The 26,285-nt window shown below is 38.0% G+C and overlaps 1 protein-coding gene across 1 annotated transcript in view; it reads left to right on the top strand.

Annotated features, from left to right (window-relative positions):
• CDKAL1 (CDK5 regulatory subunit associated protein 1 like 1) overlaps positions 1-26,285 on the top strand; it is a 377,407-nt gene that overhangs the window by 108,276 nt on the left and 242,846 nt on the right. The window contains exons 6-7 of the mRNA XM_062514885.1: positions 10,640-10,736; positions 17,946-17,994. Coding sequence (XP_062370869.1) covers positions 10,640-10,736; positions 17,946-17,994 — 146 coding nt within the window. The remainder of the gene's footprint in view (positions 1-10,639; positions 10,737-17,945; positions 17,995-26,285) is intronic.

The raw sequence follows: 26,285 nt of genomic DNA, 5'->3' as shown, positions 1-26,285 counted from the left end.
ATAGTGCTGTGCAGTGTTAGAGCATGCTTATTCTTCAAAAATAGAATATTCCATCCACGTGCAGGTAAAGGAGCACTGCAAATATGGTGGTGTGAATCATATAGAATCAAATTTTATGGAAAATTTGGAGGGGGGAAAAGGAAATAGAGCTTTGGGAGTGAAGTAGCTATTGTCACATGCAAATACTTATATTCACTCCCTCACAGAGAATGACACAGATTATGGTAATTTGGAAGGTACCCATAAAGATCATCAAATCCAGCTCCCAGCCCAGCATGGCACCATCTCCAGGAATCACACCAGGTGCCCAAGGATATTGTCCAAATACTCCTTGAACTCTGTCAGGCTTGATGCTGTATTCACTCCACATTGGATTGCTGTCTTTTAGAAATTAGAAGTTTTGTTGCTAGAATCCTTTAAGTTGTTCTGACCTTTTGGATGTGCATGTGACCTAAAACTTATATTAACCCATTCATTTAGTATTATTCCTCTAAAATGCCTGGAGGTATATTAAACTTCTAGAAGATCATCTATTGTGAAAACTACTAGAATGATATCTTGATTATTTTAGGAAACATTCTCAGGCAAGCTAATATGCTTAGAGAAATTACCTCTTCAGCTCTGACAGAAGTTACAATTCTTAGCTCTCTAAATAATACATTTTGAACTAGATTTAGATGTCTAAACTGGTAATTTCTCAGAGCTACTTCTAGGACTTGTCTTCTCTTCTTCTCAGCGACCACCCAGGAAATGTTTTCCCATCCACAGACATCAAAAAGCCTAAACCAGAATGGAAGCGTGCTGCATAAATTGTAAGCAAGGAACAGATGTAGCTACTCTGATCAGTCCCACCTCACAGTGGGAGTGCACTAAAGCCATCTTGTGCTGCTGGATGCACTTTTGAGCTTCCACCTTTCTAACAGCATCTTTTCCCTTCCTCTGCTTAAACATCAGTAACAACAACTGAGTGGTGAATTTTTCCAGCACTACAAGCAGAAGTGTAGTGCAGTTGTCATTCAAGTCACCCTTGATAGTGTAGTTAAAACTGCCTGGATAGAAAAAGACAAAATAATTTTTTTTTTTCCAGAAGCAGGATTACACTTTTAAGTCTATATATGTAACCACAGATTCAAAGCTTCAGTCTCCGAAGGAAATAAAATAGTAATATCTCTTCCATTTGTATTGTACTGTGTGTGCAAAACCCTTCTAAAGCATAAAGTTAAAGGAGTATAGGAGTCTGTTGCTTTCAGGGATTGTGATGAATTTCTGTGAGCATAGAAATCACTAAGATGTTCTAGCAACACAAAAACCATACAAATAAATTGTTTGTCAAAATGTAGTCCATGGAGAATTGTTTGGATCTTTACTGTTCTTTCAGCTGTGGTGCGAAACAACGAGAGATTAAAGGTACCAATGAAGAGTTAGTTGACACCTCTTCATAATTTTTTACCATAAGGCTGGTGGCTAAGTGGCTTGTTGCAAAGAATGTGTGTGAGATGTATAGTGAAGACCCAGAAACATGAGCCAACTCTCATGATAGTTCTCAGTTGTGCATAAGTAAAACATGAGCAACATATTCACAGGAGAGGAGGCCATTTATGGTTCTCTGCTTGGTGGGGCTTCACCTGGATTGCTCTGTCTTGAGTGTAACAGAGGCAGTTGAGGGATATAAGAAAACTGGAGCAGGTCCATTGGACACCTGCTAATATGATCAGGCTGTCATAAATCTGGCATGTAAGAGGCTACTGGACAATATCTTTTGTTCAGGTCCTGTGATCAGTTCTTATCTATTTGGTTCAGGAAGAGCTTGCTGGGCTTTATTGGAAGACTTTAAAGCAAACAAAACCCCAGAGGTTAATAAAAATATGATACAATGCAGTTTAGACAGAATGAAGGTTCCAGTGTTGAGGAGTGACCTCTCTTTCCTTTTTTTTTATTTTTTAAATTTTCTGCTCTGTTCTTTGTTGCATTTTTTCTCCTGTTTTATCACACTGTGTTATAGGTCTTACCTATTTCATAATTCCTCACAAAAACTAGCCACGGTGGGGCCGCTTGTATAGCATTTTTGTAAGGGAGAAAGAACATGCAGCTTACTGTTCTGAAAAATCACTTCATTGAATTTTGATTCCTTTTCTTTGTTGGATAACTTGTGACAGTCTTCCATGCACATAAGATGAAAACTTTGTTTAGTGGTTCTCAATAAGTTATTTTTGTTTCTTTCATGTAGTAGCTGTGGCCACCTGATTTTGAGAAAAAAAATTCCCTGCCCTGGGTGTTCATAAATTTGGCTGCCTTTCAGGTCTGGGGTTTTCTTCCTCAGCTGCCCTGGAGGAGTCCAAGAAAAAATGAGTTGGCTGTTAGTTTCTTTGTTATTCTCAATTTTTTTATCAGAATGATCCATGTCAGACACACCATGGAATTGTGCAGGTGTTTTGTTCTGATGATTTGGTAAAACAACACTGTTGGCATCATGTACTGCTCTGTGTGTTTACTCCATGTAAATTTTGCTTTCTGGATTTTCACCATCGTCACCCTATGGAAAAAGATTCCTGGTCTGTTACACTTAGCAAAGAAACTGGAGAAGTACTAATAACAGCTTCTAGAAAACATCCTTTTAAAATTTTGTAGGTAGCCTGTTAGTAAGAAGCATGCTATACCTCTGGGGGGCAGGGGGGGAACGGATTATTTAATTTTCATTCAACACTAATTTCATTTTTTAGTCATTGTATCAGCAGGGTTTTCTATTACAACCATTGGCCATGCATATGTGTAACTTGAAGCCTGCCTGTACTTTGAACCTGAGAGGCAGTATAGTATTTCACACATTAATTACAATCATTATTCTGTGTCCTTCTTTTTTTTTTTTCTTTTATTATTTTTTTTTAGAGATTAATAGAACTAAGAGGGGGGTAAAATTGGGAAGGTGAAGTTGAATAAATTGTCAGTTAACTAAATATAAAGGAGAAATATACTATGATAGAATATTCTCATTCCTACAGGAATATATGTTGAAAGAACAGGGGAATAGCATAAGAGCCGTGTGGTTGATATAAAAGTTCACTTTTGTGATTTTGATTTCCATTTCTTTAATCTGGCAGAAGTTTAGTGTCACTTTCCAAGTGAATTCATATGAGATTTCCTTTTACTGTTTTTGAGACAAGTGTACCTTTTGACAGTTCGTCTAGATATACAAAAATAAATTCAGAACAGAATTAAGCTCTCCCATTTGAAGGGGGAGCATGAAGTCTTGCTTTTTTGACTATTAGAGAAGTGAAAATGCTTTCACTTAAAGAAGGAGAGTAGTGTCAGAAGGCAAAGAAAAAAGACAAAATTGCTGCTATAGCTTTGGAGCTATTTCTGCTTCTGAAAACTCACCACTGTCACTTCTTAGATTCTTGCTGAAGAGAGGCTAGCATGAAACTGGAGATTCAGAAAGACAGTGAAGTATTCTTACGACCCTACTACAACTTGTCATCTCTGTGCTAAAGACATAAAGATTCAAGGATGTTCAGAAACTGCTAATTTTTTTAAGGGCAATTCCAGTTCCTGCCACCTGCAGCAGTTCCCTGGTGGTTTGGCTTCTAGCAGCCTCTGCTTTTCAAGACTGAATGGGCAGAACTTTAGTGTAATTGGTACTCTGTGCCTAAGAGAAGTTGAGGATACTTGTGCTGTCAGCAGAGAGACAAAGATGAGCACTGAAAGGAGGCAGGAAGGAAAGGAGCTGAGGAGCATAGTAATGTATCCTACCAACAATGTACTTGAAACAAAACTCATAAACCCCAGATTTGTAGAGCAGCAAAAGCAAATAATTGATGGTTTTATCTGGAGAATGGTGGGAGCCTAAGCACTAGCAAAATACTGCCGAAAGAAATTTTCTCCCAACCTTCTGGTGAATACCTTCTACAAAGCATGTATGTCACCTGTGTTAGGCAGTGAAGGTTTGTCAGTGTCTAACAAGTCCTGGCAGACTGTGCTGTTCACTTGACGAGAGCTGGGGGAGGTTTGAACCAGTGAGTGGGTGTCTTGGCACCCCCTAAGCAGATTGCCAGGCCCCAGTTTGCTCAACAGTCTTGGGAGGACAAATGCTATTTCTGGTATTTTCTGTTACATTACAAGGTCTCTCAGTCTTCTCAATAAACAGAAAAAGGAAAAAAACAAAACACAAACCAACAACTTTACAATTACAAGAAAAAAATATTAAATTTTAAAATATATATGCTTTTTAGCCAACAAGCAAAATTCTCTCTGCCAAGACTAAATTTTTAAGGAGGAGATTGTCATTAATGACACTTTGCTTTTAAGAAGAGTTGTAAGGCTGATAACTTTTAATTATAGGGTTTACAGATTTGCTTTAAAGTTATGGTATATTGATTTTAAAAAAAATCTGTTTTCCTGATCATCTGGAGGAACAGGAACTGGCATGTAACCACTTTCGCCTAGCCTGACCAAAAGACATCCTGGAAGTTTTTCTCTCATATTGATCAAGGCATTCAGCCTTGCCTGGGGCTACAAAAATTACTAGCCAGGGCCAAGGTGAGATTTAAGATTTGTTCCTTCATCTCATCTTCTTCCTGAACACATTCTGATCTAATTTTTCAGTTTGATATATATATAGTCTTTGATGTATTAATTAGAAGACCTTTGTGGGAAGAAAAGACCATTATTACCACTAACATGGTTGTAGTAATATATATTTGTGTAATGACTGTCCAGGAATAGCTGTTGTATCTTTAATTGCTGTCTAGAAAGTTACATTTACAGAAAATTTGAGTAAAACTCAGGCACAATTTGACTGGGTTTAGAGTTTCAATTCAGTTTGCCTTTTGCAGACAAAGCTGCAGTCACTTCACTTGCTGGCCCAGGTAGTTGGGTGAAAACAAGTTTCCATTCATTTCAGAAACTCGGGAGTAATTTGGTATGTAGCACATGAGTCTTGGGGTTATTCTCAGAGCTGACATTTCACCTGCTATAAAAAGCTCTCTTAGGGAAGGATAATTTTATGCTTTTATTTATTAATTTTTGTTTGGAGCATGTCTTTACAACCTCAGTTTGGAGTTTGATGGAGCAAGGATTTTTATCTTTTTGAAGTACTTTCAGAGAAGACATGCTCACTTTTGTCAGGAGGAGGACATGCAACTTATTTTTGCCCTGGAATATTTGCATGTTACCTGATGGTATTTGCCACAGGAAATGCTATTTGACAAGTTTGACAGATGCAGCTTGACAGTGAGATGGCTGCTTTGCTCGAGACTGGTTCTCCAAGAGCAGTTCAGTAGACTGCAGTAATCAGCATAAGCATCCTCATATGAACTTTGCATTTTCAAATGCCTCACAGATAAATTGTGGTAATTCTTTGGGGGCTGTGGAAGTGCACAAAGACAGACTTTTGAGTGGTTCTGCTCTGATTAATAATGTTGACAAGCTTTCATCAGGTTTTTCCACAAGCCTTTGTCTATGGGGCTGTCCCTAACTTCGAAAGCAGAACATTTATGACTTTCTGACATCCTTTTTTGGTTCTTACTCATCTGCTGTGCTCAGCATATTGTAACCTCAGAGGTTTCATGAGACTTGTTAATTAAGCTCATCAGAGATTGAGTTCCTGTGTCCTTCTCTTTTTCTGTTTCCTTCCCAACAGCTTTTGTTTTCCCTCAGTTTCGGGTCTGCTGCATCCCTTCTCTCATGAGCTAACTTAATGGAACAAAATGGTTAAACCCCCCCAGTCTGGCTCAATAAATTTCTCCTATATCCTTGAGTTAAATGGGGCTGTGGAAGGGCCCAATGAGCTGCAGAGCTTGGAGCAGAGGAGGAGTGATACCAGATGGCCAGAAGTGAGAAAGAAGGGGGTGTTGAAGTTGGAGAAAGGTAAGAGCAACAACAGCAGACGGAGGATGGGAAGTGAACCTTTGGGTACTAATGAGACATTACGTTAGCTCAAAGCCTGTAAAGCCACGGTTGAATTTACCATTTGTAGGTTTTCAAACAGAAAATAGCTGTGTGATTTTATGGATTTCTTTATGGAAGATCTTTCACATATTTGCATCTTCAGCCAAATAGCATTTCTTTTTCCCCAGAGACATCATAACACCATTTCTGTGGCCTGGGAAGTAGTATCTCCTGAATATTACTTTTTATAATCATTGGCAGCCTGATCTCATCATATACCCAGCTAATACTATCTTTAGCTAGAGCTACTGTAGCAGAACTTTGTCATGTGTATTGACATTTCTTTGAGCACTTCTAGACACAAAGCTCTCCTTTGTTTATGGCTTTACACCTTTCTAAAATACCTGATAAGGACTGTTGTGGATTTTGTGTAATAGGAGGCCATGAGAATGGTATGAAAAGACTACAATGATGCATTGCACAATTCAGTTTAAGTATACACATCTTAAGGGGAAGTTGCCATGTTTGTGCAGGTACAATGAGGACTGCATTTGGTGGGAGTAGCTCATGGATGGCCAATTGTCATCTGCCTGAAGGATTCAGGTTGAAATAATTACTTTATCATTTCAGATAACAACATTAGTTCCTGTTATACTTTAGAATTACAAATGGTTCTTATTTTATAAAAATTTCCCAAGTGCTATCAACACAAATTGAAGAAGCTCACTGCAAAGCACTTTCCCCCTTAATTTCTTGCATTTGCTTACAAATTCTACTCATAAACTTCTTCTCTTACTTGTATTTGACTGTTAGTTAGTCCTGCTGCACGCAACCTTCTGTTCATTGTTTATGCACTTCTTCATTATTTAATTCCACCAATAATGGGTTTTGGAGGAAAAAATGTAGGGTTTGCAGGCAATATATTTGGTCTTACATATCTGGTACTAGAGCAGCACTTTACAAATTGGATGTTTCATGCTGACAAGTCTGTAGTTTTTCAGCTTTCCTCCCTGAAGACCAGACTGCTTTTTATTTCAGAGGCCTGTTAAGCCTTCCTGTGCAGCTGGGATCCCTTGGTAGGGAGTAATGTTGGCTCCCTGAAAGCTACAAGTTACTTAAGAGTTCACAGCTTACAAAAATCCAGTGGGCAGCTCTGCTTATGGAAAGGGAAATGAGCAGGCAAGCAGTGGTGGTCTAGATCCTCTTGTCTCTAGCAAAGAGCAAATTAGCAATTGCTTTCAATATCACAGGTTCTGTTGAACTTGGCCCATCTTCTCCTGCTTTAACTTCTTTATTGCTTTCCTTAAATTTGAACCTCAGGGAAATGTCCCTAACTTTTCTCTTTTGGTGCTTCCACCCGAGTATCTGTGTGAGTCATGAAAAAGTGGAACAGCTTCCTGCACTGGCTGCCATGGTATCCAGCAGTGTTGGTATACACACAGTGCTGATGTAGCAAATGCTTATGGGGAGCTTTTTTGGAAGGTTGGGAAGTGTTTCTTTTTCTTTGTTGTATTACTGACTAAATTTTCATGGAGCTTAAAAAATAAAAATTAGAGGAATCATCTAACAAATTACATAGAATTGTGAGAAAAATATTCCAGTTTTGGAAAGTTTTTAACATAAATAAAACTGTGCATGAGCAAGGCAGAAATTCTCCAGTTACATTCTCAAATTTGCTTTTAAAGGCAGAATACATGGAACCTATTTCATTATCTCTGCACCGCAGTATAAATCTTGTGATCTTATGAGTCCTCTGCTGTATGCAGCACTTCACACCCCTGTTGTTTCCCACTTGTTTTTTGTTCCCCATCTTTACTTAGGAAGTAGCTTCAATAATTCCTTTCTTAAAAAAAAAAAAAAATAGAATTGCTCTAATTGAATTTCTATTCAGATGTGTATCTTGCAAGTAGCTTTCAGAGGAGTATTTCTGGAAGATGTTCCATGAGTCAATTAAATTGGAAGTTCAAGGTAGAGTTCATGTAACTTAAAAATATAAAGGGTTCTAAAAGAGAAGATGTATTTATTCGTGCCACCTACTAGATTCCATGAGGCATTATTCTCCTTACTATTCATGTTTTTGAAGAATAAAGGCTCTTCTAATATAGTTCTCATGCTAACTACATTTCTGAAGAATAATTTTTGCAGGCTTTTGTTAATGTGAGTAGGGCTCATTAAACAATATTAAAAGGAGGTGACAATATAGCACTGGAATGCATATTTTGAGAAGTGGTTTCTTGAAAATGAGGCAAAAAAAAATCATAATTTCCTTACAGTGGCTTTTCATTTATGGTGGGTTTTATGTATTGTGTGGTATGTTATGAAGGTAATGAAAATTGGCTATGATTGAAAATTTAGTTCTGGCATTCCCACTTAATTGCATTTTTAAGAAAAAAAATCTCAGTGTACAAAATTCTTTACTCTGTAGAGACCTGTACAACTTTACAAAAGTTAAATGAAGGCAATGCTTATTATGAAGAATATTCATTTTAACTTTTTCCCCCCTAGCTCTAGTTATAGTCCCAGAAGATATGGCAAAATGTTAAAGCTGTGAAATAACATTAAAATGCCATTTAATGTGTCAAGGGAAACTTTGTTTATTTTTTTTTCTCAGATAAAAAGACATGAATAAAAGCTTTTTCTTCTGTAGTGCTCACAGGTTTTCAAGTAGATGGAGCGGGCTGTTGCTTGCAGCAGATTATACCAGATGCCAAGTTGCCTAGGGATGTGTGCTTTGTTTGCTGGAGACAGGGCTTATTGTCTTGCCTCCAGGCATTAGGTTGAGTCTGTTGAACTATATAAGTAGTGATTTTTATCCTTTGACTTAGTGGAGTGTCACATGGTGCTATGTGACATTTTTAGGTAATGCATGAAGTATGATTTTTTTTTTTTTTTTTTTTTTTTTGGATATGTAGTAGGTAACCTCCATTGAAGTTTTGCAAAATTTCTTAAATATTTACCACTGAAAGAAAAGAGCGATTGCAGGTTTTGGAGACTCGTTTCTATGTTCAGTGCCTAAGAAATGTACTAAATTAGCATTTTATCATCGTTCTTTACCCACAGAAATACTGTCAAGGAAGAGATGAAAAGATTTGCATTTATATTATGCCCTTAGTGTGCAAATAGAGGACCAACAAGGTTCTGTATGATGAATGTCTGAACATTTCCTGAAAGTCCCACTTAAACAAAACCAAGTATTTTATAGATTTGCTGCATTTATATTGGATATGAAGTAACAGTCATAATCTGTTTTCCTGTTATTTCTCACTCGTATTTGTTCCTTTCCTTTAAAATACCTCATTTTAGTGAAGCCGCCAACATAGGATATTTGGCAAAATAGCCTGTGATCTCCTCTATTACTGCAATTTGTGTGTTATTATGAGCTTTCATTTGAGCTGTAAATTGTAAATAGATTTGTCCATATTACAAGTGTGAAGTGAAAATTATGAGCAGGGAAGCTGTCTGTGGTACCACTCTGGGTTAGTTTGGGGTTTTTTTTTTGTTAAAATTGCCTTTGCTGGAGATGGAAAGAAACTCATTAAGCATCCAGGTGCTTGTTGAACATCTCTTCTTTTAGTGCATTCATCTTGGAGGCAGCTCAAGCAAGCTGAAGAGTGTAAAATTGTCTAAGTACCTGTGTATTGTGGATATTTTTTCTGAAAGGTGTTGTGATGTGTCTCAGCCTATTCCAGCATAACAGTAAACACTTCACTAATTCATACATTGCTGCAGAAAAGATTCCAGGTTCCAGTTTGACAGAAGCCTGTCAGGACGTCATGATACAACATGCAACTGTGATAGATCATTCTCAGAGCAACCCATAATATGCTAAACCTACAAAATCCCCTAAAAATATTCAGCGCTTTCTTCTTTTGTGTTTTGTACATTGTAATGCAGTTGGTGTGTTGGGTTAATGTGCTGGTGGATCATCTTCAAAGTTTAATGAACATTAGTAGGTTTTGCATCTCCAGTTCTGCGCATTTTCTAGTTCTTCCATTAGTTTCAAGATTCAGTGCTGGCTCAATACTCACTGTTGAATTCAAAGTGAGTAAAAATATTACTAAGGAAATGAACAGTGTTAAACCACTGATCTTAGTGTTTTGATTTCCTGCTTGATGCTAAGGTAGCATTAAAGTTAAGGAATTATGAAAGGTAATATCCAGACAAATGTTTCTCTACCAGAGGCAAGTATTTAAAGCTTGAAAGTGCTCAATGTGCTTAAACACTTAAACATTTTAAAGTAACGGCATATTTCAAAGTAAATAAATGTTTTAAGAAAACATCAGAAGACTGATGTAACTGGTCAGTTCTGACTGGTACTACATAAATATGTCTGTTCTCAGCTAGGGGCTCCTGCCTGCATCCTGTCCTCTGAACTTGCATTCTATGTAACTTCTTGAATTGGGGTTAATTACTTTGTCCCATCTTTTTTGGCCAGTTTCTCTTCTACCATTTTGGCAAATAAAGTTAAATGGACTTGATTAGGGCTTTCAAGGTTGTGTTTTTGTCCAAGATATGCAGTGGTCGTGGTCTCTGTACATACTGCTTAAACTGAACCAGGTGCAGTAGCTTCATATGGGGTTCTTTTGGTGTGTTGCTTTTTTTTTTATTTCTGAGGTTCAAACATGCAGAAGTTGTTTCTGATTTGGTGAGGTCTTCATTGTAATTACTTTCTGTTGTCATATACATAAGATGACTGTGTTGAAGTTGAAAGTGATAATTAAAAAAGAATATTGACAGACTGTTTGTCCTTCTTTAGGAAAGCCCAAGAAGAGAAGAAGAAAGTTGTTCTAGCAGGCTGTGTACCCCAAGCCCAACCTCGCCAGGAGTACCTGAAAGGCTTAAGTATTATAGGGGTATGTATCTTTAGAAATCAAAGGTTTTCATAAATGTTTCCCATAGGTCAATGTCAATATCTAGACTCTTGTTGCCTTTCTCTTGGAAAAAGCAGCAGAGAAGCTTCCTGCCATGTCCTCCTCCTGTTCATCTTTTTGCATTATACAGCATTTAAACCTTCCTTCAATCAAGGGTGATTTGATTTGGCTGTGGCAAGAGGGCAGAAAGAAAAGGATGCTGTTGTTGAAACTGATTTCCAGTGCCCTTTGATGCCTGAAAATTTCCAGGCTTCATCCCACATGAAGGTGTCAATTACCATATTCTTAAAAATGCCACAGTTTATTTGCTTGAAGACAAGCCTTAAGACCTTTGTTAAAATCAGTGGAAGAAGCTTAGGGGACTAGAGAATATGGATTACACAGACACAGCTGAGTGCTTGGTGGTTTGTTTTTTTTTTTTTCTTCACACTATTTAGCAGAATGGAAAATAGTGATGATGATTTTGTTTAAATTTGAGGCAGTCTGAAGAGTTAAATCCACTGGTGACTGACTTGTTAAACAGTTACCAAGCTTTACCTTGAAAATTAAACCACAGAGCTTTGACTTCAGTAATAAAGTGTTTTTAGTATTCTTTGGGATGTGGTATTATTGTATCATTGAATCACCTTTGGGAAAGGAAAACGTGAAATGGGTGAATGGATTTCCTCTTTGCTCAGAGGCCAAATAGTTATTGTTCCATAAATGGTTGTTATAATGAGTATAATAATACCTACACATATGTAGATAGAGGGGAAAGAAATGAGCAGGTCACTATCCTTGGACCACGATTGTAATTTGATGTTTCAGTTTTGATAAATTTAACATATTAAAATTGGGAAGTTTTTTTTTTTTAAACATTTTTTCCCTATTTTTCAAAATTTTCTTTTAGGTAACATGTAATTTCTGAAAATTAACCTCTTCTCATCATCTTTATTTGAGTACCAAGAACCACTGTTTAATGAAAAATATTAGTAGTTTTGTATTTTTTACAGAAAGATTTCTGTGAGGAGATGAATTAGGTGTTAATGCAGCGTTCCCAAATACTTTGTAACCAGACCTGAAAATACTGAAATGTAGTCTTTGCAATAAGGACACTGTCCTCTAGCTGTCATTGGTGTGGTAAAATTTACTGTGCTTTAAATAAGAAATCCCTCAGCTCAGAAAGGTCTTAAACTTGAGGCAAAACTATTAACAAAAACAAAGCTAAGAGCACATATTGTCTATGTTTTCAGTTTGTACATATACGATTTTCTTCTCGTTTTACAAAGAATGAGTGTGAGAGTGATTGTATTTAAAGGAACAGACTTGTTATCTTATTATTGCAAAATATTTTTGAAAGGCAGTTTCTGCAGAATTGAGAAACAGAAAATGTTCTGTTGGCAATAGGATATTGCTTCTACTTTAACATTTTGACATTAAGGGTACAGTTTTGGAAATCTTTTTTTAATACCATGTTGGTCTACTTGGCTGAGAGACATAGCTGATTTATTGTTGCTTATATAAGTTCTACTATTTTCTTCCACCCTACCCTTTTTTTTTTTTTCTCTTTTTCAATATTTATTTTAAAGGCCTGTGTTGTCTGAGAATGTGTTTATTTACCAGCAATTATAACTCCCTTGGGGTTGCTTTCTAAAGGCAGTGTGTCAGAGGCTCTTCTGTTCCTCTTGTTAGGATGGAGGAGGAAGTTGTGTTGTAACTACCAGAGAAATTCTAGTAGATTAGAGCTTGTTTTGTTCTGCATTTGAAGAATACAGGACTGCACTGCCACTGTTCTTTACTTATTGCCTGATTTGGGCAGAAGGAAAGGAAGGGCAACTTCATATCCTTCTCACCATTTGTGATGTTACTGTGCTTTTGTGTTTCTTTAAAATAATTGCTACTTTATAAACATAATGTGAGCTGAGGCATTGCTACAGGCTGTGTGTAAGGCAGGCCATAATGTCACATAACAAGGTGAAGGAGCTCTTTTCTGGAATGAGAAAATTCTAGGCAGTAATAAACCTGCCAAGGGTATGAAGTACCTGAAGCACATAATGATGCATTGCAGAGGTTCACAGCCAGAAACCCTCAGGTGGTTTCCAAAGCTTTCTGCTTTGTGTTTGTGGTGTACTCACTACAAACTCAAGTGCATGTAAAGTGCACACAGCGACATCAACTCTCCTATACAGAGTTATCCCTCACTTTTCATTTTTAGTTGCTGAAAAGTAGGATATGTGACTGTGCCGATTGTTTTGAGGGGATTATAGGGAAGGAAAAGGAGGGAAAAGGGGGGGATGAAAGATTTAGCTGACAGGTTATGTTTTGGGACTCGTGAATAGATGTAGGTAATTGTAGTGTTTCCTCACTTCCTGAGCTGCTTACAAGAACATGCAAAACCCTTATTCCCAGTGATAGTTGAGCCATTGAAATTGGAGTTCTTATTTCATTGACATTTTTTGGAGTTTTAAGGTGCTTGATCTCCAAATGATGCTATGTGTTAGACTGTGCAGACTGAAAGCACGGGGCCTAATCCACATATGTATTCCATTAAAGGCATGCAATAGCTCCACAGGTGAGTGAATCCTGAATGAGAACTCCAGTTCTCCTTCCTTCTCTTTCCCAGTATAGCATCTAGCATCAAAGACCAGTCACCTTCTGCCATACCCCCATTGCCCAAGGGAGGAGTTTCAGCCTATTCTGTTGCACAAACCCACACAACCAATCCAGTGTTGCTACTGTAGAAGGCTGTAACCTCCCCTTTGCTTCTGCTCTCTGAGTCAGAAGGTGCAGGTTCCGTGCATGGTAGGGTACTGCAGGCTCTTTGGCCAAGGTGAGCCTGAAGCCACTGCTTCCAGGAGAAATGCATAGCCATGAAAAGCCCTCTGCCAAGGCTCCTTGCATTCTCCTGACCTCCAGCTAACCCTTTCCCCTGGCTGTTTTACTGTATAAGGCAAGCTTCTTTTCATATCCACTTTGAAACTCTGGAATGTGATTAGTGGGAGTGCTGAATACTCCCAGCAGCAGCACGTAACACTAGCAGCACTGCTGTAAAATAGATGGTGCAGCATAAAAAAATGCTAAGTGCATTAGAAAAAACAGGCACTTTGTTTATCAAGCTCTATATCTATAATTGGTAGTCACTTTTAAGTTTAATGTACCTTATTCCTTCATTTGTAAAATGTTCCAGTCAGTGGAGCCTTAGCAGTGCCACTGTGGAAGGAAATCACTGGAACATTACCAAGATGCCCAGTACATCCCTACTGCCTTGGCCTCATAAATGAGGAAGATAATTTGTATGGTATTTCTGTGGTTCAGTTCATTAAAGTTTTGATGATGTTTGCAAAACAGAGATAGTGATACTTGCCTACCTTGCAATATTTATAAGGCCAGACTGTATTCAAGATTTCAAGCCTGTCTGCTGCCCTTGAAACAGAGCCTTGCATAAATGCAAATATCCAATATGTACTTAATGGAGGTCAAATTTGATGGTATTTTACTCTGAATTCTTTGAATTAGCAGAAGTTCTTGGAAAGCATGCTGTAAACATGGGAACAGGTAGACACTGTTCTTCTGTAACTTATGCCTAAGAATGATTTCATATAAATCTTAGCTGGTTGACTTTGGCTTTTGAATTCCTGTGTTGATATTCAGACAGGACACTTGAACCTGCAAAGTCAGAAAAGAGTGTCAGTTAAGCACCTGCTTTTAAACTGAAAATTGGTGCAAATAGAAAATGTTCATTTCTACAGAAGTTTTGTATACTATCTAATAAATTAAAGGGTGTAGCAATTAATTTAGAAGAGAATTATCCTTCAGCTGTGTCAGTGTTAAGCAATGAAAATCAGTTGTTTATGTGCTTCTCTGGGATAGTTTCCCTCCCTTTAAAATTCGTGTAGATCCTCCTCTCAGAACACTTTCCTAGCCCAGAATAATGCCCATTACTATGGCCAGTATTGTCAGCAAAGGTCTTAAACACAGATGCTACCCCTCTGAAGCCAGGGTGGCTAGTCACATGTCTTTTGAAGTTATATATTAAGCCCTAGATTTACCTTGCCTAAGTGCTGTAATTTGAGAGTCTGTTTTGCTCAGCTCTCTTTATGGTCAATGAAGATAATTATCTCTAAAATAATTTAGATTTTTAGAAGACCTGAAGTGCTTTTTGAAGTCATGTATTTCTCTTTTACTGGCTTTAGAGAGGGGATAGGCTAAGTAGTCTTTTAATATCCAGCATTTGGCAGAGATCCCTAAACAAGGTGAGATGAAACTGAGAATTGGTGAACTGGAGTTAAAATCTTCAGGATTATAAATAGTATGTTCTAATTATCTAAGATAGGTGATTTTATCTATGTAATGACCATTTGGTTTCTTAACTATGTCAATGAGAATCAATGTGTAGGGTATTTCCTAGATGAGAAAAAAAAATTGTTTTACTTCAAGTAGCTATGTATAGGTATGTATGCTCAATCTTAGGGTGTTCATATTGGATCTTAGGAAAAATTTCTTTATGTAAATGGTTTTCTGGTCCATGCATTGGACCAGACTGCTCCGGGAAATGGTTGAGTCACCATCCCTGGAGCTAATTAAAAGTCATGTAGATGTGGTGCTTTGGGATATGGTTTGGCGGGGGGCTTGGCAGTGCTGGGTTATTACAGATGCAAATGATTGCTGAGCAGTACTTATGCTTAGCTCTGATCCCACCAGGAAGGATCAAAGATTGTTCCTGGCCTTTGCTTCAACTCAGCCTTCATGCTTGGATAAAACTCTTTATTCTTGCTTTTTGACCAGACAGTTTCCTGCTTTGACTACTTTTCCATGGGTTCATGAGCCGTGCCTGTGCTCTCTTGGCTCATATCAATCTCAGCCCAGATTTCTGTATCACTGTATCAGCCCTGATTTGTGGTGATTGAGGTTTTTTTTGGTTGTTTGGTTTGGTTTTTAAATTGTTTTTTTAGGGTTTTTTTGGTTTTTTTTTTTTGTTGTTTTTTTTTTTTTTTTTTTAGTTTTTCCATAGTTCTACTCAGTTGTCAGCTCTGTTCTGTCTGTAGCTCTTGTTCTAGTCACATCCTAATGGAGAACTGTTTGAAGTTGACGTTAAGTCCAATGTGTATTTAACCATGCTGGAATCGAGGTCCTGCGAGATCTGTGGAGCCAAGTGGGTTGCACTAACCACACCCAGCAGTGCTGTCCTCCTGTCAGTCCTGGGCAGGGGGGGGGCTGTTTTTTTGAGACACTCTGCAAAGAAATGTTGAGGAATGGTGTCCTTTTCCTTCATACACCACTAGGATGTCCATGTGCTTCATGGACTTCCTGATGCCTGATGGAGACATTATTGGAGCTCTGCTCTGGAGTTTTACACATATCTTTAACACCACTCCAGAGCAGAATTATCCATAAGGTTAGTGAGATGTGAGGAAAAGAGCCCAACAGACCTTTATATATGAAAGAAAATTTCAGTACTATGACTTTGTAATTTTGTTTTCTTTTTCATACCCCCCTTTTTTTCCAAATAAGAGTGTTCTAAACCTTCCCTTCCTCTCACTATAGATTCACCTCACATTTTTATCTTCATAACTGTAGACCGTAAGCATTCTACATTTCCTTCTTGAGCACTTGGCTTTAGCCAAATAATTTCCAATAATTTCAAATGAAAAATATTTAATGTGGGAAATAACATGTAAGGCAGAACAAACATCCATTTCTAGGTGCAGATCTCATTATCTCTCAGACCTATAATTTTAATTACTTACATGGGCCATCATCTTGACAGACATATTGAGAATAATTTAATTTATCCAATAAAATGAAGATGCAATATAATGGCTGGTGGGTTTTTTTTGTTTTTATTCAACAGGGGATTTGGAGCAATGCAAAAATTCCTCAGATGCACAATGCAGAAAGTAATTGGTGGCTCAGGTTATGAACCACCCATATTTCTCATATCTTAAATTATTAAAATGGTTATGAACTTAAACAGTCTAGTACTGAGACATATAGCAATAATGTTTTAGGTAATATAATACAGACTTTGCTCCTTGTCTGTAGTGTAGTTTTAGATGTGTGCACTTCTATTTTCAAGTGGAATTTTTCTATTTATCTCTTAAACATCTACTAGAAAGTGTATGTGTTAAATAATTTGAGTCATAATTTTTAAAACTATATCCAAAATGGATATGTACACAACAAATATGTAAATATGCATGTGTTCCATATGACTGCTTATGTGTGCTTTCTGTGCAATCATATCTAGTTGATTGCTAGATATGTCAGTATGTCTATAATGTGAATGCTTGTGATTTAGAAAATTATTTAAATATATTTATTTTTCCATAAAACTATGCAGATATTAGCAACACTAGCTTAATTTCTAGAATTACAAGGAAAGGAACTGACTCCAACTGACTTTCAGCTGGAAATTTAAATTCAGACTCCAAGTATAGGTGAGGGGTTTTTTTAACTTCTATTAGACAGATTGGAAAAATGAATGTGAAGCAGACAAGATTGTACCATCTTGTATTTACAGGAAATGACAAACTCAGTGGTTTAGGCCAGAGAGACTTAATGACTTTGAAACAAGGGATCCACGTTCCAAGTTCTTCTGTTGAAGCCTCTGCAACTTGTGCTTTTCTGCTTGTTTTGGAAACAAGCTGGAAAAGAAAATCCAAGGAGAAGACTGCTAAAATAATACTAAAATCTAGTTCATGTAATGTACAGCTTAGAGAAGCAGTGTTTAAAAAGGAATGTTGTGGAAAAATGGCAAACTGACTTGAGTGTGACAGGTTGGCTTTCCTGCATTGTATGTAAATATCTATAGTAAAATTACATGGAATAGGTGATGTGGATGAAAGCTCTATAAAGAATCTCAGCTTCAAGAATTCCTGAGTATTTAATTTTGCAGTGTTAATGTTGATTCCTTCTACTTTATATGCCAAAATTTCTACAGTGTGTTGGCCATTGGCTTTAAATAAAGACTAATACATCTATTAAAAATTAGTTGAGCTATTATCATTATTGGTGAATTTTGGCAAATATAACACTAAAACATAAATTTGTTGTCTTTGTTGCAGACTTTATATAATGGTCATTAAATATTATCACAGCCCAAAATTCTTTCCTCCCCCTTAATCCAGAAGAAGACACTCTTGAAAGACTAGTTAATATGAAAGTATGTCCAGTGGCTGACTACTTAGGTATTTACCTTCTGACTTTTTTTAGGTTCAGCAGATAGATCGTGTAGTAGAAGTTGTGGAGGAAACTATTAAAGGTAAGCATCACACTTGAACTAATTGCAGCTAGTCTGAAACATGTAAGCATTAGCAGAAGTGCTGCTGGCGTGTTCTGCTTCATTCTAGCTCTTGCTTTGTGCTCCAGCTATATGTTTGGGCAGTGCTATACTTTGTCATGTATGCTTTGTGTAAGTGATAATTTCAGAGATGTTTTCTATCAGGAGCTCTGTGGGCTGTTGGTTTCATAGGTAAATGATCAAGAGGAGACTTCAAGAAATCATTTCATCAGTGTAAGTTGGTGTAGAGTATTATATAAAGCTCCTTCACTATCTTAATTGAGTGTTACACTTCTACTTACTTTTGTTTAGTTCTCTGGTATTTTCTTCTTTTCCGGTGTTTTGGCTTACCTCCCTGAGCTCTTCTCAGCAGGACAGATAAATTATCTTCTGGTTTAATGGTCTTTTGTAACTGTGTTCCTTGTTCTCTCTGGCTTTGTTTGTGTGTGTACTCTTAGTACTTTGCAGTGAAGGAGGGGAAAAAAACCAGTATTGTTTCTGCAGCCTGACCAGTAAACATTTGCTGTTAAACAAATATATTTGTCTGGGTCTTTCTGGGTTACCTAAGTTTGTCGCCATTACTTATCAGGCCATAAAAATTACTGTTCCATGAAGCTTTAAATTACAAGGTTTAGTTTAATTTGCTGTACTTTAAGTATAAACAAGTGTCTAGTCCACAATACACTGTCAGTAACTTTAATGCTGGAATATGATTATTTTTTTTACTACAGCATGAAGTTTAAAACAGTGCATATTTTTAAAATAAAAGAAAGCTTCTATCATAAAATTATATAGTGTAGTATAAAGCTTCTAGAGCTTGTGGTTTGAAGGCCTTAATATTTCATGTTGCTTTGAATGCTTTCAGGAGTGAAACCTGTACTTTTATGCACTCCCAACCAAAGTTTTTCCCAGATTGTCCTTAACTTATGGTATCTATTTTTGGGGGATACAACATACTTTACCATACAAACAAAGAAGAAATACATTTTATATATATATATATATATATATATATTTATTTAATAAGCCAAACTGTTTTCCCAGAAACATCATGGTGGTAATGACAATATGTTGGAAATGGGGATGCTTCATGATTATTACAGCAGTACTTCAGATCCCTATCTGCTTTTTCCTGAATTTTATTTGTTCTTAAGGGAGTAAGGTGATAACCTGGGTCAGCATGCCCTTCCTTACAAAAAAATTAGCTTTGTAATGTTTATACTGACTCCAGATATTACTGGTTTTTTGATAACATAATTATGCAGGTTAAGGTGACTCAATGCTAGATGACTAGAAAGAGTACAAATAATCTAGTAGCAGCTGTTAAAATAATGATTTTCACTGAATGGATTTTTAGATCACATTTTAAACATTGATGTAATGCTGGAAAGTAATGTTCATAGGAATGTTAATGAACATTTAAACTTTAAAAAGCGTGAAATTTTGGAAAGATTTTTGTTCCTTTCTTGCTTACTAAAAGCAATTTGAAATAGAACGAGAAGGTGAGATGCTGAATTGCATACATAGTGCCAATTCCATCAGGGATTTCCTGAAAGGTAATGGAATACAGGATTTCTGAAGTTTTATTGGTAAAAAATGAACAAAACCAGCTCTCCATTTTGAGAGAGACATTGACATGCTGTAGAGAGTCAAACAGAGATGGTTAAGAGATTGAGACTGGATCATGTCTCCTCATAGGAGAGGCTGAGAAGGCTCAGGGAGGGGGATCACATCAAAGTATATAAATACCTGAAGAGAGGGTGCAAAGAGAAGTGGGACAGACTCTTTTCAGTGGTGCTCACAGACAGGACCAGTGGCAAAAGGCACAAAAACGCACAGGAGGTTCCCTCTAAACACCAGAAAATACATTTTGACTGTGAGAATGACCAAGCACTTGCTCAGGTTACTACTGAGAGAGGTGGTAGAGACTCCATCCCTGGGTATTCAAATACTGTGGACATGGTCCTGTGGAACTGGCTCTCAGTGGCTGTCCTTGAGTGAGAGGGTTGGACAAAGTGGTCTCCAGATGTCCTTTTCAACTGTAACCCAGTGACAACAAAATTGCAATTTTATTGTAATAAATAAACAGTTTACCTTGATGCTAGTTTTAAGTCTCAAAGTCTAGCTTTCTCTGGTTTCCCATTTTTTAAGTGATACCTTATTTTTTTTTTCTTGGATGCTTGAATTTTGTAGTACACAGTTTACAAAAAAGCAAAGTTTGTAGAATTTTTCCCTTACTTTTTTTTTCCTAATAGTCATCTTTTCAGTTTTTCATTAAAATGACTTCCCAGTTGGATTTGGTTGAAAGCTCACTGTACTCTCAAAGAAAACTGATTTCTTGGAATTATTTAGAACTCTTTGTATGAAATATGAAAGGGTTTCTTCCAGCTTTATTTCTTAGTCTTAACGGCATTGTCAGGAAGACCTTTTCAGAACAATTCCATTCTGCTGGGTCAAGAGACGGTGGTTTCAAGAAATATATCTTTGTGGTGGTCTTTACCACATATTTGTGAAGACAGTGTAATTGTTAGATCCCAGCTCTCCATTGAGATAATTCTGATAAACACTTTTAATGCGACTTTATCTTTTTATCCTGCTTCATCAGAAAATGGAAAAAAAGGATTTGCACGTTTGTTGTTGCACTGACAGCTAAAAGAGAGAGAGAGACTTTTAAGAGGTTCACTGATTTCTCATTTTTATGCCATCCTAACTTCTATCGCAAGCATTGAATTGAATCTTTGAAATTTCCTAATTAGCAGGTAAATTGTCACTTCCAGAAGCAATCTTCAATAGCTGTGCAGTATTTGTATGCAGGTCATGTCTAATTAATATTTATACTGTGTCCCAAGATATATTTTAACTAGAGGCATCTTCATGTACTTTTCATATGATATGGTAATTTATAAACTGAAACCTCTATATTGCCTGTGAGGAACTAGACAATTCATTCACAGTCTCACAACTGAGCTTCTCCAAGTGATGGCCACGATTGTGTAGCCAGTGTGTCTCTCAGTCTTCCTGATAAACAGATTGGTTTTGTCATGCAGGGTTCTGATTTAACAGTTTAGTAAACCTTGCATAATCTGCACATTACGCAAAGTCTGGATTACAGCAATTTTTACAGCATTAGGGAACCATTCCCACTCATGTGCTTAGTTTTCCAGTAAGGTATTAGGATGACATAGAATGTTAGGAAAGTATTGCTAAGGAGTTGTGGTGTCTGTGAGCTAGGTGAAAACAGGCCTATAATGGATGTGTGTTCCATCAGTTAGTAGAATTTTTGTATAGAATATAAAAGTTATTTGGGATGATCAGTTTCTATAGTATGCTCTAATAAGCTGAAGATTTATCTTTAGTGGGAACTGCAGAATGTCTTTATTGTGACTGCTAAGTCAGCTTTTTATGAATCACTCTAAAATCTGTCTTTAAAAAAAAAACCTGTGTGTGTATACAACCTTGGCCATAAACAGCCTACATTAGGCAGGAGAATACATTTGTTTTTTATTTTAAAGGAGAAATGTTAACTGCTTAAAGGAGAAGTTCCTCTTTTCTGGCTTTGAATTTAGGTCTTTCCCCCTTCCTTTCTAGACATGCTCTCAAATCCCATGTTATTAAGGGTTTGTGGGCATGGGAGGTGTGGGGCCAGAGTATTTGGGTGCAGTCTGCTTTTAGCTTAGGCCTTAGGGAGATGAGGGACATAGGTTGAATTGAGTTTAGTCCATACTGTGTGTGTCTAATGCTTTCACAAAACATAGTTTTACAATGGGTCATTAGACCTGATGATAAAAAACAACCAAAGGAAATTACTTCAAGGTTGAGCCCTTTATGCTTAACATAACCTTTCTCAGTTTCAGTCCTGTTGACCTGTCTGGTAAAGTTGCCCATCCATTCCCAGTTTAAACATTGACCATTATTTGCTAAACTGTTTAATTGTCCTCATGTGATTACCAGTTACAGATTCATGATAGTTGAAATGTCTGTATGAAAATGAGATAAATGGTACCTCTATTGTTTACGGGTCAAAGTGTAGAATTTATACTGGATTGTCCACCTGAGAGTGTGTGTGTGTGTATACATATATATGTACATATATGAATGCCATAATGTTCAATAGTATTTGTATGTGCTGCTTGATTTCAGTGTAATCTGCTGGTAACAGTAGATAAAATAGTCTCATTTCAATTTCTGTGACTGTGGGAAGAGTAGCCTTGACTTAAGAAGCTGATGACAGGCCAAATGAAGAATAAAAATTGGAGGAGTCAGGAGTTCTTATTTGAGGAAAAGTATCATTTGGCTCCCAGTCAGGAAACTGACTGTTTGTGCCAAAGTGCAGCTTAAGGAGGGTCAGAGGCAGGGTAGTGGCCTCATCAAATCCCCGTTTCTGTTTGTATCTCCTTTGAAACGACATAGAAAGGGGGATGAGGGGGCCAGTTTTGGGTGGGTTGTTTTATTTATTTCACTCTGTGGTGGGTTGACCTTGTCTGGCTGCCAGACCCCCACCCAGCTGCTTTCTTGCTCCCACTCCTCATGAGAGCAATGGAGAAAATAAGATGGGATAACTCTTGGGTCATGATAAGGACAGGAAGATCACTTACCAGTTACCATCATGGGGAAAACAGACTCGACTTGGGGAAATGAATTTAATTTATTGACAGTTAAAAATAGAAGAGAGTGGTGAGAAACTACCTTCCCCCTCCCCTCTTCTTCCCATGCTCAGCTTCAGTCTCCCATCCCAGACTCCTCCATCTCCTCCCCCTGAGCAGTGCAGAGGGATGGGGAGTGGAGGCTGTGGTCAGCCCAGTGCAGCCCCTCTGTGCTGGTTCTGCTTCCCCACGCCTGGGGCATTCCCATGGGCTGTGGGGATCTAAGAACTGCTCCAGCTCTGGCCCTCTGCAGAGGGGGCAGCCTTTCAGGAACCAGCTGCTCAGGTGTGGGCTTCCCCAGGCTTCGTGCAGTCACTGCCGGGATCCCCATTCCGGGATCCCCGTTCCAGGCTCCTGCTCCGCCGCAGAGCGAGGATCTGCTTCCCTCTGCTCGGCTCCAGTGGCTGCAGGGGGATCCAATGGGGCGCCCGCAGCTCCTTGTCTGCCTGGTTGTCTGCCTCGTTCTCCTCTTCACACCTTGCTGCTCACAGGGCTTTCCCTCGTGCTCCTTTCCTCGCTGCCCGGTGGTGTTTTTCCCTTTCCTACTACACCCGTGACAGCTGTGGAGCTGCCCTGTGCCCAAGCTTTTGGAGCCAGCTGCATCTGGCACTTGGCAGCTCCAGCCTCTCCTCGCAGAGGCCCCTGCACACAATCCGGGAGCTGCACCACATCCCTAATGCAATCAGGGAGGTGGAATTGTCTTTTAAACTGAAATTGTGGAAAAGTAAAGGCACTAACTGGAAAAAAACTGTGTTGAGGCAGGATGGATAAGGCCTTGAGCAACCTGGTCTGGTGGGAGATGTACCTGCCCATGGCACAGGGGTTGGGACTAGATGATCTTTAAGGTCTTTTCCAAGCCCTTAAATAAGAATTCTATAAACTCGTGCCAGGGGCTTTGTTTGACAGACTTAAGAAGGTTGGGTAGGATTAAAATCATGTTTCCAATGGGTAATGCACAAAGCTACTTTGAGTCAGTGACTTGGAGCCATGACTGTGATTAAAAGATTCACCCATCACTCATTTGTACATATCAATCACTGAAGTAAATGGCATAGTGTGGTACATGTCACCTGCCTCTGTTTTGTGTGCCCTGGATTGGAAACTTTGGAGATACTCCTAACAAAATAATATTTTTTTTTGTTGTCATCAAAGCATTATGGGTAGAAAGAGTGTCATTACTCAAACAAGTAGCTTTTTTCCCTCCTTCTGTTATTTAAGGACTGCTTTGACAACAAGCATTGATTTATAAAGAACCTGGCTAGAAGGTGTCCCACTGTATGGTTTTTAAATGAAGGTTTTTTCCATGCAGCCAGATGATTCAGTGAGAGCACCAGGTTGCATTTTGATTGCCCCTTTCTGACTGCTTACTTAAAGTGTGATGTATTGAGGTGAAGGTACTGATGAGTTCCAAATAGTAATACCATGATCTGTGCCATTATCAGTTCAGAGAGTTAAGCTCTGTAAATTGCAATTTAAATAAAAATGTAGAGCATGATGAGAAATATACAGTAATTGTGGAGAAGCTGTTTCTGCAGAGCCAGATTTTAATTGCTTTTGTAAAACATCAATAATGATGTGGCTCAACATTAAAATCGTCCCTGCCGGGGCAAGAGATTTCTGTTACCATCAACTGTTTTTTGCTTTTACAAGAAAACCTATTGCTGTTTTTGCTATGTCTGTTCAAATACTTTTGGGCATGCAGGGACTATTAGGTGTGTGAGATGATCAGGGACTTTAGATAGGTTTTATAATTATTTTTCTCAGTGTAGTTATTTCTTTGATTTAACTTATAAATCTGATAGAACTGACTATCCCTATTATGACTGTCATTGTTATGACTTTATTTTGTAAGCAGCCCACAGAAACTGAATGGGAGATAAACAGTGCCACAGAATAAGAAAACAAGCAATTGGGGGAAAACAGCTTGAAAATCGCAGTAGCACACTTGTGATTGCTCATTGTTAAATGAGCCTGTGATGTGCACGAAAAAGGTGCCTTTTCTTCCACACCCATGTGTGCTCTTTTCCACACTTTGAGTGAATGACTGTCTTACAGAATCCCTGTCCTATTTGCATTTGCATTTTCTGTCCTATTTGCATTGGATAGACTTGCCTGGATTTAACTCTGTTAGAGAATCCTCATGGCTGGTAAATGTAAAGAGTACCTCATGATTTTGCATACAGTGAGAAGTTCAGCTCAGCGTTTCACTCTAAGGCTAAATTTGTTTTGTTCAGCCTGCACTTGTGCTGCTGCAGCTGGCTCTGACAATCCTGCTTTCAGCACATCCCTTCCTCATAATGCAGCCTGTTTTATCTGATTCAAAATATCTTTTCCCTTGGAAGTTTCTCTCCAGGATCTCCTGAGGTTTTGAGCAGAGCCTTTGATCCTAATCAAATGCATTTCTTCACAGAGAGGTGAGGACAGAGGGTCAGGGAAACTCTTCCTATGGTTGATTCTTAGCATTGTCCTGAGCTGTGGAACTGTGGTTGGCACTTTGAGCTCACAGGAGATTTAATGTTCAGGCACCTTTTTCAGAAAGGCAGTAACGCTGCACTGACTCAGAATAAGTAGGGTGAAGCTGGTGAATCCTGAAAAAAAAAAAAAAAAGCAATAGTGCTTTAAATAAAGAGGGCATTTCAAGTGCTTTTGCTGTGAGAGAGGAAAATACTATTGGCGTGTCAAAAATGTTCTTGAATACATATATTCTGAATTTAACTTGGTGAAATTTTTACATGGACAGTAATTCCTTGTTAATTATTATCTCTTTTTCTGTATGATTTCTTGTACAGTACAGTTTTAGTGCTTACAGATATTGTTATGATTGAGTCATGCACTGGAGACATGCCAAGAATAAAGAGGTGTTGCATGTTTAATAGAGAGAAAGTGGTGTGTGAATTTTAGCAATATGGGACAGCTGCAGGCCTTTTCTACTGAATATATTGTTTCTGAAGTTACATTAAATGAATTTTTAAAAGCTCCTGTCTTCACCAGTGTGACACTCACATTCCAGAGTCTTCCAAAGCAGCATTATTGTTGGATGCTAATTCCAAGTGCAACACTTAGTAGTTCTCTGTATTTCAAGCTATTTACAAATGTGATGTATGCTTAGTAATGTCTGTACATTTCTATGAAGCTTCTTGATCTGGCATAAGGTGGAAAACAATCTTTTTGTGAAAGAGTTTTGAATGCAGAGACTGGATCAAATTTACCACCTGCTGTCTAGCATCCTAATGGGACTGGATGCCTGGCCCAAGGCATGGTGCATTGTCACACAAGGAAAAATAAGTAACTATGACAGCATTAGTCTGAATTATTCCTTGTTCCTGCCTACACCAGATGAAGGAATTTGACTGTTACAGAACATTCCCATCTTGACTAATATAGAAGAGGAGTAATTTGTATTAGTTGCTTGGTCAGGAGCAGGACATCTACCTTGCAGTTAGGTTTGGCTCCCTGAATTTACTTTAGCCAGCAAATGCCACTGATGACATTCAGGGATGCCAAAGTGATGCTGGCCAGCTGGGGTTGGTTTGGGTGTGAGCATTCACATAGCAGAATCCTAAACCAATTTGTATCCTTTTTTTTGCACTTGTGTGTGTCTGACAGCATGTGATTGCTCTGGGGAGCTTG

This window comes from Cinclus cinclus, chromosome 1, assembly GCF_963662255.1.
Source record: "Cinclus cinclus chromosome 1, bCinCin1.1, whole genome shotgun sequence".
Lineage (NCBI taxonomy): Eukaryota > Metazoa > Chordata > Aves > Passeriformes > Cinclidae > Cinclus > Cinclus cinclus.
Note: the sequence above shows the minus strand (reverse complement) of the source record. Positions and strands in the feature narration are given on the sequence as shown.